Source organism: Phymastichus coffea, unplaced genomic scaffold (genome assembly GCF_024137745.1).
Source record: "Phymastichus coffea isolate CEN01 unplaced genomic scaffold, Cenicafe_Pcof_1.1 PCOF00128, whole genome shotgun sequence".
NCBI lineage: Eukaryota > Metazoa > Arthropoda > Insecta > Hymenoptera > Eulophidae > Phymastichus > Phymastichus coffea.
The window spans coordinates 1,927-16,503 of record NW_026706939.1 but is presented as its reverse complement, the minus strand read 5'-3'; the positions used below and the strand labels follow the sequence as shown (position 1 = coordinate 16,503).

The 14,577-nt window shown below is 39.1% G+C and overlaps 3 protein-coding genes and 1 long non-coding RNA gene across 6 annotated transcripts; 1 reads left to right on the top strand and 3 right to left on the bottom strand.

Annotated features, from left to right (window-relative positions):
* Positions 1-339: 339 nt before the first annotated feature.
* Positions 340-3,071, bottom strand: LOC131671562 (phospholipase ABHD3-like). Its single transcript, XM_058948063.1, has 7 exons — positions 2,623-3,071; positions 1,992-2,161; positions 1,721-1,931; positions 1,536-1,648; positions 1,223-1,454; positions 965-1,130; positions 340-852 (listed from the first exon to the last, which is right to left on the bottom strand). The coding sequence occupies exons 1-7, from the start codon at positions 2,746-2,748 to the stop codon at positions 668-670; spliced, it is 1,203 nt and encodes a 400-aa protein (XP_058804046.1). The 5' UTR covers positions 2,749-3,071; the 3' UTR covers positions 340-667.
* Positions 3,048-5,512, top strand: LOC131671568 (uncharacterized). 2 transcript variants are annotated; one of them, XR_009302548.1, is made up of 3 exons: positions 3,048-3,099; positions 5,006-5,156; positions 5,257-5,512. It is a non-coding gene; the product is annotated as an uncharacterized LOC131671568 (long non-coding RNA). The 2 variants fall into 2 exon arrangements; XR_009302547.1 differs by lacking the exon at positions 3,048-3,099 and adding an exon at positions 3,385-3,641.
* Positions 3,260-8,284, bottom strand: LOC131671563 (phospholipase ABHD3). 2 transcript variants are annotated; one of them, XM_058948065.1, is made up of 8 exons: positions 7,836-8,284; positions 6,910-7,079; positions 6,622-6,832; positions 6,193-6,305; positions 5,545-5,779; positions 5,261-5,426; positions 5,006-5,189; positions 3,260-3,378 (listed from the first exon to the last, which is right to left on the bottom strand). In XM_058948065.1, the coding sequence occupies exons 1-7, from the start codon at positions 7,938-7,940 to the stop codon at positions 5,008-5,010; spliced, it is 1,182 nt and encodes a 393-aa protein (XP_058804048.1). In that variant the 5' UTR covers positions 7,941-8,284; the 3' UTR covers positions 3,260-3,378; positions 5,006-5,007. The 2 variants fall into 2 exon arrangements, with proteins under 2 accessions (XP_058804048.1, XP_058804047.1); XM_058948064.1 differs by lacking the exon at positions 3,260-3,378 and adding an exon at positions 3,881-4,908 and having other exon boundaries at positions 4,988-5,189.
* Positions 8,285-9,058: 774 nt separating this feature from the next.
* Positions 9,059-13,200, bottom strand: LOC131671515 (leucine-rich repeat-containing protein 15-like). The gene is made up of 2 exons (XM_058947985.1): positions 12,711-13,200; positions 9,059-12,641 (listed from the first exon to the last, which is right to left on the bottom strand). The coding sequence occupies exons 1-2, from the start codon at positions 13,133-13,135 to the stop codon at positions 11,012-11,014; spliced, it is 2,055 nt and encodes a 684-aa protein (XP_058803968.1). The 5' UTR covers positions 13,136-13,200; the 3' UTR covers positions 9,059-11,011.
* Between the last annotated feature and the right edge of the window lie 1,377 nt (positions 13,201-14,577).

Here is a 14,577-nt window from a genome sequence, read left to right as displayed (position 1 = left end):
ATAGAGTCATACATTCAGTTTTTGAAATAATTATTGAAAAAATAAGAGAATAAAGAGTAATAGAAATTACAACAGAATAATTTGAAAAATGAAATGATAATCATTGAAATCTTTATTAAGAATACAACGTAACTTTCTTTAAGTAAAGGCTGCAATGGTTTGTTGACATCTCAATTAAAATATATCTGATGGAACGAGGAATTCCCAAAGAAAAATTTAGTAATATTGTTATTGTATATTTGATAACGTAACAGGGCACTTGGCAACAAATAAAAGTGTTGCATCTTTTAGAAACTATATTTATTTATATAAAATACAATTACAGTAAGAGTTATTTTTTTAAGCTTTCCACGATATTTTTTACAATGGATTTAAGAGATAAGCTATTGTTTTATGAATCATTTGTATCAATAGGTATTTGTGATTAAAGAAAAATAAGGAATACTATCTTTCTCGTTCAAAAAAAAAAAATATATATATATATAATATTCCTTTCAAATAGCTTGCTAATTTTCTAAGAATTACGCGGTACTTGAAACATTACTCGAGGTAAGTATAATATAAGCACGACTTAACTAATTAAATTATTCTTCAAAGCATTGCTTCAGCTATCACAGTTGATTTGTCTTGTTGAATGTATTATATTTATTGAAAATTCTAGGGTTCGTTAAATAAATGCAGGATGGTTGTTTCCGACCGTAAATACTGCTGTGAAATATTGAGAAAATATTCTGCCTATGTATTGCTCCTCTTTGAGGGGCCAAAAACCCTCTAAAAATCCAATATGACCTCCTCTTGACGTCACAACCATTGCCACATTATTCAATTGGCTCACTTCTTTTAAAGGTATAGCTGTGTGGATAGTGCGATCGATCAATATGAAACAATCAGCAAGTCATTAAATGAAATAAAATATGCATGTAAATTTTGTAAGAATCGATTTTCCAACTGATAAGGTACATACCTTCGAAAGGTTGGAATGGGTCGTCAGCGGCACCCCAGCAAAGTAGTGGTATTTCGATAAGATGCAGCTTATTGTGAAGAGTTGCATTTGCGTAATAATGCTCAGCGTCTCTATATCCAAAATGCCTGGACGTAAAATTTTCATCGAATTCTCGAACTGTCTTGCTCTATAGTACGTACAATTTATTTTCATAATCAGAAAAAAGAAACTTGTCATCTACAATTTGTATGAATAATATTTACTAGAAAAGGTCATTACTTTATACACATTCTCCAAATCCACGTCTGGGAATTGGTCTCGGCCAACGTGATGCATCAATATTTGTTGCAAATTATCACAGAGATACTTATTCAACAGTAAATTCAGGTACGGCTTTTCAATGCTCTTCGTCGCTTCGAAAATATTCAGCGGTACCGAAATAATCAAGGCCGCTTTGATTTTTCCCACTGCGTTACTTCCATATTGGGCTAAATAATTGCCAAGTAATAATCTAAAATAAACAATAAGCGATTATTTAGGAAACAAAAACAACTGGACACGTGCAAATCATTTGATATCGAGCGTCGCCTACCCTCCCATGGAAATTCCTGCAGCGCCGAGAATAGTCTGAGGGTGCAGCTTTTTGACATGATCAACGACCTCGGCAAGGTCTTCACAGTTTGCCGCGCAGTAAAACTTGGGCGTCTGCAAATGGTTATTAATAAAGATAAGCCGAGAAAGGAAAAATAAAAGGCCGATTAATCATCAAGTGCTTACCTTGATTTTCACTCCACCCATGCCTCTGTAATTGAATATCACGCATCTCATTCCAGAGTTTTTGGCCGCGTAAACAAGGCATCTTATATATTCCGCTTGGCTAGCGCCTGTCAAACCAGGTAAGATAATAACGATTGGCGAGGCTGGGCTTGAATTTTCCTCTGCCCAATCTAATGCTACTTCCCCGCCGTCTGACAATGTCAACATTTCCCTGAAATGATCACTCGAACTATTGGAACCTTATTACTTTTGCAGCTTCAAGCTTTATTACCTTCGGTACTTTATGCTTGGTAGCATTCTTGCGCGCACGATGCATGCGAATATTGTTTGCGCACGAGACTCGAAGCACCATAGCGTTGGCCAATATTTACTTTTTAAAATTGGCAAATTTTCGACTAAAAAATCTTGGAATGGTCCTGTGGCACAATAGAGTATAGGAGTCTGCAAATCATAGTTTTCCATGAAATTCAAGCGAACGTGCCTACCGATTGTGGGATTTTGTTGTACTGTCAATAGTGATGCCCGTGAGCTTTTTTAATTAATCTATAATTTCATAGACACAACAATTATTTGTCATTCGCGATGAAACACGGCTAGTCTACGTGTAATCAAGCATCGAATACGCCATAAAATATAAAATTTCATAGTTTCCTTAATTGTCGATTCAGTAATTTCCAATTTTATAAAATATGTGCACGGCAAGATCAATATCAGCTTACAAAAGAACATGTAAGATTTTGTATATATTTAAAACGTCGTATACACAAGTATTACGTATAGTACTTAACTGAAGTATAGAGAATTCGTTCAATATTACCCCGACGAAATTGAAAAAATAGACGCTCGCACGCGTACGTTAAAAAGAAAAATGTAAATATCGCACGTGTAGATAATTCACTTACTTTGACAACTTCGAAAAAGTAGTAAGCGCAGAATCCTATGCCAAACAGTGCCCCGCAGCAGAAGTGAGGCACGCAGAGGGCGCATTCGATAAAATTGAGCGGTATAATGTCCTTCAAGCCCTCCATTAAAATGGAATTTGCGCGTGCACCGCGCCGTCACAATCCAGTCGCAGTTAAACCACGTCCCGAACGTCGGGGCTGATGTGGACAAACAAATTTTAACGATCCGCTGAAATTCTTGGATATTTACGTCACTGGACGGCCTCCGGACGCAAGCGTAGCCTCTGCATCTAGACTTCGAGCGGAATGAAGTCTCTTCCAAGTTCAATACTGTGGCGATACATGTGTCGGACGACACGTGCAAAAACAAAAAAGAAAATGCGTGCACGTTCCGAACGCTATCGTCCCCCTTTTCTTTGCCGTGCCTCGTCCCGCGATGATATCAAATTTTGCAACTGCGCAAGCTTATAGATGCATGTGTGTTGTCGGTGGTCGCAGCTTTAACACTTGCTATCAAACGCTAGATAGATAGATAGAGAGAGAGAGAGAGAGAGAGAGAGAGAGAGAGAGAGAAAGGGAGAGAGAGAGAGAGAGAGAGTCGTGTACCCCTGCACACGATGTACTGCTGCTTGCAAAGAAGTGTGTCAGTGCAGAAGCAATCCGCTCCCTCGTCGTGATGTCTATACAGCGCGCAGTTTGTGCTCGTTCTTTGAAACATGTGCGCATTGGAGGGAACTCCGTCTGACGTGCAGTTAGGGAAGTACTTTCGACACATTATATAGTCATCTTTCATAGCTCGTATGATACGGCCATTTCCCTTTTTCTTTTCAAATTATCGATTCGAACATTTTTTTGAACAATTTGAAAAACGACACTTCTACGCGTCCAATTAAGCTACGACATCTGAAATTTACAATAGGGGTAAAATACCAGTTATCCAGATGACAATAACAGCCACGTATCTATAGTTGAGATCGATTATTATTTCGTCATAGATCCCTAGAATAACACAACTAGGAGTACGTAGCAGTTGTGTCGTATTTTCATCCACAGCATTATACGCTAAGACTATCATTACTTTATTTTTAGTTAATGCAAGTGTAACCATATTTTTGCTACTTTTATGCGATTTTGTATCCGAAGTGTCTTGCATACTTGGTGTATAATATACGCATTCATGCGTTGAAACGTATCATAATTATGGCTAACTGTTAATCACATCTAGAAATAATTTATAGGAAACAAATAAGTTTATGAGTACGTTTATATTATTACCAAAAGGTTTTATTTGGAATTTCTGATCGAATCACTATTTACTACTCAATCAGTAGGGAACTTGCTAGATTCAAGACAGCCGATTTTTTATAGGCTTGTTATTATTATTAAATTTATTTCAACCTATAACTATAACATGTTACAAAATTAGTTCAAAGAAGGATTGTGATATACATATATATATATATTGTACATTTTGTCATTAGGAATGATCGGAGATTGGATAAGATGTATCTGAATCTTTCAATCAGTAATTGTGTCCGAGTATTTGTCAAGTATATTTTAAAAGCAATCACAAGCAGAACTAAAACAATGTACATATCGGCAAAACAATTTTTAAAATGAAATATCGAAAAATTATATAATATTAAGTAGAATTTCACGTTAACAATTGACTCTATTTTTACTGTACATGTTTATTAAGAGTTTGCACCTAGTCATATCAGATACAACGACGCAATACTTTTTGATATATGTATAATTTGCTTAATTGAATTATACATGATCCCAAAATCATTTCGACTAATTCATTACGTCTATTCAGAAAGAAAAATGAGATATGATTTAAATAGGCAACAAATCCATCATTACTTGTTCATTGAAGCTCTGCGCACACAAATCATTTAATAAGATTTAATCTCAACTTTAGCTTGATCCGAATTCATTCTATAGTGTTAGTAATAATATTCATAAAAACTTGTCATACTTTCTAATTATAGCATTAGGCACTTATTTTATGCAAACGGACAGGAACGTATTAATAACAGTAACATATCACAAGGCATTCGTGTTAAAAAAATATAAAATATCTCGCAAATTAGTAAAAAAATTTTTGAAATCTACATTGTTTTACTTTAACGAAACAAGACCAGACGTTTCTGATTTGTAACAAATCAGAATAATTGCATTGAAATGTGTAATTTCCTCGTATATCGAGTATGAATTGTTGATTATTCAGTTCTTCTATGCTATCAACATTTTTAACGGAATCGCCATATTAATTCGTTAAACCTAAAGTCCAATAATAATTTGCTAATTATATAAAAATTTAAAATTACATGGAAACACGACGAATGAATAATTGTAATACTTGGAATTTTCTTTTCAGAATCAAAACGCTGGATGGTCTTGACCATGAGTGAACACTGCACTAAAGTATTGTGCGAAAATTTTTCCTATATACTGGTCCTCTTTCACCGGCCAAATACCCTCTAGAAAGCCAATATGTCCACCTCGAGATGTAACAATCATCGCAACATGTTCGGTTTCGCTCACTTCTTTTAATGGAATTGCTTGAACATAAGATATATTCGTTAATTTAGAAATTGCTTAAATTTTAATCAACCTGTATCATTGCAGTTACCTTCAAATGGTTGAAACGGATCGTCTGCTGCACTAAGGCAAAGCAAGGGAACTTCTATTTGGTGCAGTTTATCGTGAAGTGTTGCTTTTGAGTAATAATCGTCAACACTTTTGAACCCGAAATGTCGAGATGTAAAGTAATCATCGAATTCTCGGACTGTTGTACTCTGCAAATATATTAAAATATCAAATATCTACACTAGCATTTAAAATTTTGTCGACCAACAATTGAATTACACGCACTGTAATGAGATTCGCTACTATTAATAGTGTCATTGTAAATACCTTCAATGCTGTATTCAAATCCAAGTTTAAATCATCGCGTTCTTCGCCAAAATGGCACAGAAGATTTCGACGGAGATTGTTACAGAGATGTCTGTTCAACATCAAATTCAAGTACGGCTTTTCGATACTTTTCGTTGCTTCAAAAACATTCCACGGAACGGAAATTGCGAAACCAGCTTTGAGTTTTGGAACAGCAGCTTTTCCGTGCTGAGCCAAGTAATTACCAAGAATGAGTCTGTAAACATTAGTTTCTATTACTCGGTCAACATTTCAAGGATTTCAAAGGATTTTACCACGAATAATATTTATTTGTGAAAATTATATTTGCAGGCGATATTTTGTTTTTTACTGATCCTGTAATTGAATGTGAAAGAAAATTAAGTGATACCACATTATTAAACATATGAATAAATAAAAATGTCGTGAAATGTACAGCGAATATAAAAGTGTTTGAATACAACTGCAAAAACTCTTATGTGATTTGAATAGCATTTGATAAATTAACATAAGGTTTCTTTACGAAAAGCTGATAACAATTAGAAAGTTCAATGTCCGTTAAGACTTATAAAAGATAAAAATTATATATAAAAAAAAAAAGAATACTCGGGGAAATCAACGACAGAACTTATAGAAAATATGAGCACGTACCCTCCCATTGAAATGCCAGTAGCGCCAATGGGCACGTTTGGATGAAGTCGCCTTACGTGCTCGATAACTTCGGCCAGATCCTCGCAGTTTGCAGCACAATACAATCTCGGCGTCTGTGATCGTGGGCCAGTCATAACAATAAAAAAAGTTACTCTAGATCTTCGACTATTGCTTTTCGTAAACTTTAGGGTGGTACGGAATAATTTTGGTAGGAAAGTATGCGATGAATAGTACGAAAGTTCAGTTAATTATGAAAATCTATGGCAAAGAAGTTATTTTCCAATCAAACCGATAAATGACGTCATCTAATTAAGGGTACAAATCACGCGATTTCAATAAGAATGTGGGATTGCAACATCGAACATTCGATACTTGAAGCAACTTTAAAATAAAATGTGTCGCGATAAAGGGTATTGAATTGGTTTATACCTTCAGTTTCATTCCACCTAATCCTCTGTTATTGAATATTACGCACTTGATACCGCAATTTTTAGCCGCATAGACGAGGCACTTTATGTACTCCGCTTGGCTGGCTCCTGTTAAACCTGGCAGGATTATTACGATCGGCGACGTCGAGGAACAATTATTCTCGGCCCAATCAAGTGCAACTTCACCTCCGTCCGACAGCGTCAATACTTCCCTGCAATAATTTCACGTTCTTTTCTCGATCGCTCGATGGAAACTTTGTTGGTCTACAAGCGAACGTAGAATGCGAACCTTCGATACTGTATGTGAGGCCATAATCGCGACCTGAGCAAGCTGGCAAAAACTGTTTGAGCTCTGGACTCGAAACACCAAAGCGTCGGCCAAAATTTATTCTTTAATATCGTCACGTGATCTTCGAGAAAATCACGGAATGGACCTTTTGAGCAAACCACCAGCGGCTCCTGTGACGCATAGACGCATTATTAGTTGATGACTCATTGTTAAAACTTTTTTTATCACTACTCTATCACTCGTTGTTGATAGCTTTATCAAGTATTAAGTTTTGATTAAGAAAAAGCTCTAAAATACACGATTCTGCCATTTAGCGACAGATAAGTAAATCGTAAAGTCATGAAATTTGAAGGAAATGATCGGTACACTTGATACGGTAATAAGAATTAATCCATCAGCAGTAAACAGCTGTAATAATCGTGAATCGTCGATTATTTACGGACTTCAATAGGTCATCATTTTGCAGCGACAATTTAATCGTAAAAATGTAACGAACGAACGGATGCTTAAGGAGCGTCAATGGTGCTGCAAGTATGTAGCGCACCTAGCAAAGGTCAAACTGATACTGAATTATACGCGAAGCAGCATATGCTTAGGCCGTTGTTGGCGATCAATTACTCGTTTCGTTTTTCCTCGACGGCCAACTCGAAGCAGGTATCTTTAAGAGAACGCGGCCGACTATCGTGATTCATGTCGAGAACGCAGGCGAGATAGACGCAAATATCAATTCCATCGGCAACGATGCGAGAGATACGTTAACGCTCAATTAGCTTCCGTGCGCTTGGTATTCAAAAGAGATAAATAGCACGCACGCGGAACTCGGCCGAGTGAAATCACGGCGATGGCGCAACAGCGAGCGCCCCGTTCGAGCTGCCCGTCCGGAATGCAGGAGCAAGGAGCAGACGAACAAAGGAGTCATATCTCACCTTGACAACCTCGAAGAGGTAGTAGAAGCAGAATCCAAGACCGAAAAGCGCGCCGTAGTAGAGCTTGGGCACGCAGAGGGCGCCCTCGACGAAAGCCAGAATCATGACGGCTTCTCCGCTTTGCTACGCCGCGCAGCGCCAGAGATTTCTCAGCGGAACGAGGCCAACGGCTACAGGGGGTGCGGGTGCGGGCCGCGACAACCTCTCGGCGGCGGCGGCGGCAGCGCGACGATGGCGACGAGGGTCGTCGGCCTGGCGAGGCTCCCGCGTAGTCGGCTGTCGCTGCCGCGTAAGCTCGCGCACCGCCAACGACTCCGGCCAAGTTGAGCTGCTCTCATACCGTCAGTCTCGCTCCTCGATCACGTGGCCAGCGAATTCAGTCCAATGTGACAGCCGGTTATTATATATCGCGCGCTTACGCAACATCAACTGGCGGAAGGCTGCGCCGCTGGCGGACGCCTCGATGCTTGCGATCGCACGTGCGCGAACTTGCGGCTGCGCTCACGCAGGCGGCACTCCGCGGTTGCGCGCTCGCACCTTCCCAGGTGCTCCAGCGGACGCGCGCTTTCGATTCGCGAACCGGATCCCTTGCGCACACGCCGCTTATTTATTGATCCTCGCGCGCGGACTTTCCTTCTTTTGCGACTCGCCGAGCTTGCCAGTGCCAAACAAACTGCTTGGTAACGTCCTTATTGTCGTATGTGCTCAGTCCAACGACCGACGGCTCTTGAGGCAGCTTTGATCATCGATGGAACACGGATGATTTTAATACCTGTTCATTTTCATTATTTCTTTTTTTTCATCAACGATACACACCGATTGCAGCTTTCGAAGATCCTGCTTGATTTAAAAAATTCATGGGTAAATTAAACGGTAAAAACTCAAACGAAAATTGATCGTTCGATCAGTTGAATTTATCGAAATTTATTAATGTTTTCACCTTACGAGTTTCCGATGACGTGATAAAAGGGACGAACAATTTCCGACATTATTAGCTAACAATACGTTAGAGAAATGTTTTTCTTATTTTTATTGGCCATATTAATTTCTTTTATATTTACAGAACGAGCCAACAAAAATTTTGAAATTCAAAAATAGATAAACATTTTTTTTTAGCGGGCTTCAGTTCGAAATTGAAAGTCCTTACTGAACGGCGCGTGGCTAAAGCATTAGTTCTATTATAAAAGTTTCCGTCTCAAAGAATTCAATAAAACCACTTTAGTATTCAAAGCTCCGATAATCGATTACTCGTCAGTCGACTTGATTTTATTGTCAACGTTTCAAAGCTTTCAAAGAGGCTTTTAACGGTTCGGTGTACGGGGGTTACTGCAAGAACCCGATTCCCCAGTTCAACCGAGCATACCCTGAATCAATAGAAAAGATTCTAGGCCGGTGCTGCGGCGTATTTTAGAGTACAGTGCCAGAGATATGAAATGCTGTAAATAAGGGAAGAGAGCGCTCTTATTCACTCTCCGGAATCTTAATATTTTAAAGCTCGCAAAGTTAAATGAGGTTCAAACTTAAATAAAATCATAATCGTTGACTTATTCGACTGTGTAATCGCGTTTTCTTTGATCACTTCCGTTCAGTCAGTTTATAAACCACTCCTAGCTTGATCTTTACGTGGATTTGCTGTTTTATGTAATGTATGAGTGATTAATAATTACACGTGTTTACAAGAAATATATGGCGGTGCATTTATTAAACACAGTCTTTTACATTTAGAGATGTACAAGAACAGTACTGAAAAAGGAATTGCGTGATCTTCCACCTGCCAGTTTGCCTCTAACATGTATTTGCATGGCCTTGTCGTTGAAAGGTCAATCTCGCGATAACGCAGCTTTGCTTTCCTCACGCATATACTTTGCGAAATAAATACCTATTTGGCTGTTCATTGCATTCTTATGCTCTACGTTAGTCAATCTCGAAGGTAAACATTTGTTTGTATGTTTCGAGACTTCGCATGACTAAAATATCACTTTATACCGTTTTACACTCAAGTTTTGTCTACAAATCTCGAGCGTTCTACAGTTATATCCTTTATTTTATTTGTAACGTTTAACAGTAGATGCTTTAAAAAATCGTAAACAAATGCGCAAATTCGTGTAAGCTCGAAAACGTTAACTACGTACGATTTGGCTACATTTATAATTTTAGGAGTTACAAATCAACTCTTTACAGTGCACTTTATAGCTCTGTATCCGGTTCAACAAATTGCTTGATAGTCTTAAATTATAGCTCAATTATAGTATACTTTTCACATTAACTTAGAATTATTCAGTAGTGTTTAGCTAGATTTCTATCAATTCAAGAGCGTCATCTTAAACTAGATTATAATGATCTCTTTTTATTTGTAAATCACTTGGACTAGTAATTAGCAAATGTGATTTATACTCAGTACGGTCTTATTTGTCCACATTTAAACGCACTTTTTTTCTAGAACACAGAGATTTTTGATTGGATTCTTGAAAAGTATAAACATTTATAATACACAAAAAAATTTTCTAATTGAAGTATACAATGAATAACATAGAAACGGGCTTAAAAGTAATCATTAACAGGTATTAATGTTACGGCTGACAAGCATCAAATACTGCTACTGCTCGATATTAATTATTTGATCTGTACATTAATCCCTGATAAAAATTATATTGCTTTTTTGTCTGTTGTCATATTAAAAATATCATAATATTATTGTAATAATTTAGTTTCATCATCATTTTCAAATTAAGACCTTATTGAATGTATTTAATGATGAAGAAGCGACGAGTTCATAAATAATTCACATGATTGTCTTGTAAAATACGAGTTTAAGTTCAAATGCTTCGTGTAAAATTTTGTTAAAAAAACTATTCAATGAGTTTAATTCGTGCAATAGAGTTCCACTCATATCGCATTCGTTTTTTTTGTTTTTTTTGTTGTTTTTTTGTTGTTTTTTTTAATAATTTTATAAAGCTAGTACAGAAATTAAATAAAACTAAAATTCCGTCAGCGACATATTCGTCTAAGCAAGGTTAACTACGCCTGCGTTCGTTAAAATCTAAGCAAGTAAAAACTTACACATTATACGTTCTACGAAAATGTATGTCGTCAAATCGGGCAAGCTACAGCTCCTGTTTGGGTCTATGTGCTTGATGGGTGTTCGTGGCGATGTCTTCAAATCTAGCAACCTTATATCATAATGATTTCCTACCACATACCGATTCTCGGATGTATTTGGCCCAAGTGCGATTGGGTGTTAGATCGCCTTTACGCACGAATGGTCGCTGCTCCAAAAATCTGCTGTACGTCTCAGGATGGTACGAACACGAAAGTATCTTGCGCAGCTTAGCTGCGCCAGTAGTAAATTGTAACGGCTGACTGCCAACCAGCACATCTAGGTCGTCTTTGACGTTTAAAGCCCAGTCCCACATCTCCACCAGTGAGCAGTTGCATACGAATGGGTTACCGATGAGGTTGATGGTTAAAAGTCGAGGATTCGCTTGGAATACGCGTGGATTGATCGTGGTCAAGTTATTGTTACTTAGATCGAGGTGCTCGAGACCACGGAGTTTTTTAATGAAGATAAGACGGTCAGTGCCGGTGATTTTGTTGCTGGATAGATTAAGGTGTGTGAGATTACGCGTGTGCGAAAAGATATTCTCGTTTAGTCGTGAAATGTCGCAATGACTTAGATCTAGGCGTTCCAAACCTGAAAGCTGTTTAGGTAAAAGTGGTCCATTGTCGGGTATAACCAGTGGGTTCTTGCTCAACTTTAACTCGATTATGTGAGTGTAAACACGATCGCCGAATACATCTGGGTCAATAGGATTCTTCAGACCACAATCGTTGAGTTCTAAGCTCTCAAGCTTCGTCAGGTTGGTGAACAAGCCATGCTCCAAAGTGTGCAACATGTTGCCAGACATTATGAGTTTCTTCAACTCGGTCATCAAGATGAAGGTATTGTTGCCAACGTAGCCCAAGTTGCAATACGACATGTCCAAGTATTCAAGGGACTTCAATGGGTTTAGCAGGCGAACAAATGCGTCGGAAAGAGGATTGTGCGAGACGTCAAGTTCGACGAGATGCTCCAGATTCTCAAAAGCTTCCGGCAGTCGTCGTAGACTACAATTGCTCAGTGAGAGTTTGTGAAGCTTTGGCAGGTGACGCAGTACCGCTGTCAGATCAGCAGCGAACATGGGGTTCCCGCTAAGATTGAGTACGCGCAATTTACTCGCGTTTCTAAATGCCTCCTCCGAAAGTCTGTCTTGTAAATTGCAATTCGACAAGTCGAGCGAATGCAAACTGTGAAGATTATGACCGAGCGTACTGCCGACGTTCAGGTGTTGAAGCTCATTATCAGCAAGATTCAACTGACGTAGATACAAATTTTTGGCAAAAGCGTCGCCGGGTAAATTCGTGATGCCATTCTTACGAATGTTCAAGTGCTCGAGACGAACCAATGGGGCAAGGACGGCAGTCCAATGGAGTGAGTTCAGATCATTGTCTTCCAATTCGAGTTCACGTAAATTTTCGAGATGAGCGAACGCGTTGGAAGAGATGGACGTGAGATTGCACGCAGAGAGCTTGAGATACTCGAGACTGATGAGATAATCGAAAGGTCCGGGTTCAATACGGCCAAGTGGGTTCTGCGACAAGTCGAGTCGATTCAGGTTGGTCGTGTTACGGAAGAACTCTGGGTTCAAGTGTCTAATGCCGCAGGTGCTTATATCGAGAAACAGCAGTGGTCGGCAGTTAAGGAAGTGTCCTTCGATGTTCTCCAGAGAATTATGTTGCAACTCCAAGGTTATCAGACCGGGACTGTCCCTGCAGGATTGAATAGTTAGCACAAATAAAAGATTTTTAATCACAAGTATAGGATGCAGTTGTTCATACCTAAAAGCTTCGGGATCGACCCTGGTAATCTGATTGTATGAGAAATCGGCATCCAGCAGGTAAGTGAGCCCGGCAAATGATTCAACGGTGAGGTCGGTTAGGCGATTATGAGCCAATTGGAGTCGTCTAAGTTTGATATCCTTTGGAAAAGGTTCCACCTGCTCGATATTGTTGCCGTTCATGTCAAGTACGTAAACGTTGTGGCTGAGTCCTTCGTGGGGGATGGCAGTGAGGTTGCTCTCCGAGCAATCGGTCACCCAATTGATGCGAAAGTAGTGACAGTGACAGTCAACCGGGCAATCCTGCTCAACCATCTCGCCGTTGAAGCTGTGCGCTAGCCCGACCAGGCATATCGCCAGCAAACTAATTTGCAGCAGAACTCTCATCGTTCTCGTCCTCGCTGTCGTCGTCGAGGGCCAAAGCATCCTTATGCTGCCACCTCGATCTTCTCCGGCTCCTCCCTGCAATCACTCCACAGCACAATATTCGTTAGGCAATTGTCTGCACGAACCCCCTCCCCCTATCCAAGGCTAATTGCTGGCCATTTCATGGGTGTGCCCAAAGTCCCAAGCCCAAATGCAAATGGAGATGCGCCATCGTTACTGCTAACTTGTTGATGGGATGACGAAATTTTCTTATCTTCGTAAATCTGTACGAAAGACCAATTCTCAGAACTATGGCAGTATTGAATAATGAAGTTATGTTATTGAAGAAATAACTCGTTGGAAGTTGAAAGGGATATTTTGAATCACTGTAATACTAATTTGATACGTAACTTTGATCACTGTAATACTAATTTGATAACGTACTAATTTGAATCGTATTTCCAAAAATATTGCCTCCCACCGGAGCAAATTGTTAAAACACGTGCAAAAAATAAACGTATTTTATTTAAATAAAAAGAAAAAGCAAACTGGAAGGAAATAGAAGAGAAGTAGTTGGAATGACTCAACAAAGCTCTATTTCTCTCTCTCTCTCTCTCTCCTCCTCTCTCCTCTCTCTCTCTCCTCTCTCTCTCTTCTCCTCTCTCTCTCTCTCTCTCTCTCTCTCTCTCTCTCCTTCTCGTTCAAAACATATTTCACGCTTTTCAATTTTCGATTGAAGCTCCTAATCGATTGCACGAGATGGAGAGAAAGCGTGCTCGCTCTTTCCCTCTTGACTTCCACTCGGTCCGCAGACGAGCCGCTAAATTGATTCCATTTAGGAGAAAGGAGCGAGTCGAGCCAACGCTGCTGAATGAAGGGGGGGGTGGGGCTATATAGCCATGAATGGGGATGTTTGCTATCCTTCTTGTTTTTTTTATTGCTCCCACGGCGATGGATGCATGATTCAATCGGGTTCAACGTTACGGTGGAATCCTTCATCTCGCAAATCATAAAACACCAGTTTTTGCTTTTACGCACTTTTATCGATTCCAGCATATCCCAGCATTAATTACGCAGGTGAAATACATAAAGGGACAACGATTTAATGCATTTAAGAACGTAAGTTTTACAGTTCATCGGGGAAGATGTTGAATTACTGTTAATTATTTTTTTTATAGGCAATAACTTTCAGATATACATACAAATATCCTGTTCACAGTTGGCATCATTTTGATAGCCACTGCGAGTTTTCCATTGAAAAAATAATGACATCGATCTCTCTAGATCGCTCAAACACGCACAGAGTCTTTTAAAGTTCGCTTATTGAAGATTCAATTGTTTTAATTCATCAACTTGAACATTCATGAAATAGAAGTAATCAGTAAATTTCCATTTCAATGCACTCTTATCGACTTTTAACCAGAGAGAGAGAGAGAGAGAGAGAGAGAGAGGAGAGAGAGAGAGGAGAGAGAGAGGAGAGAGAGAGGAGAGAGAGAGAGAGG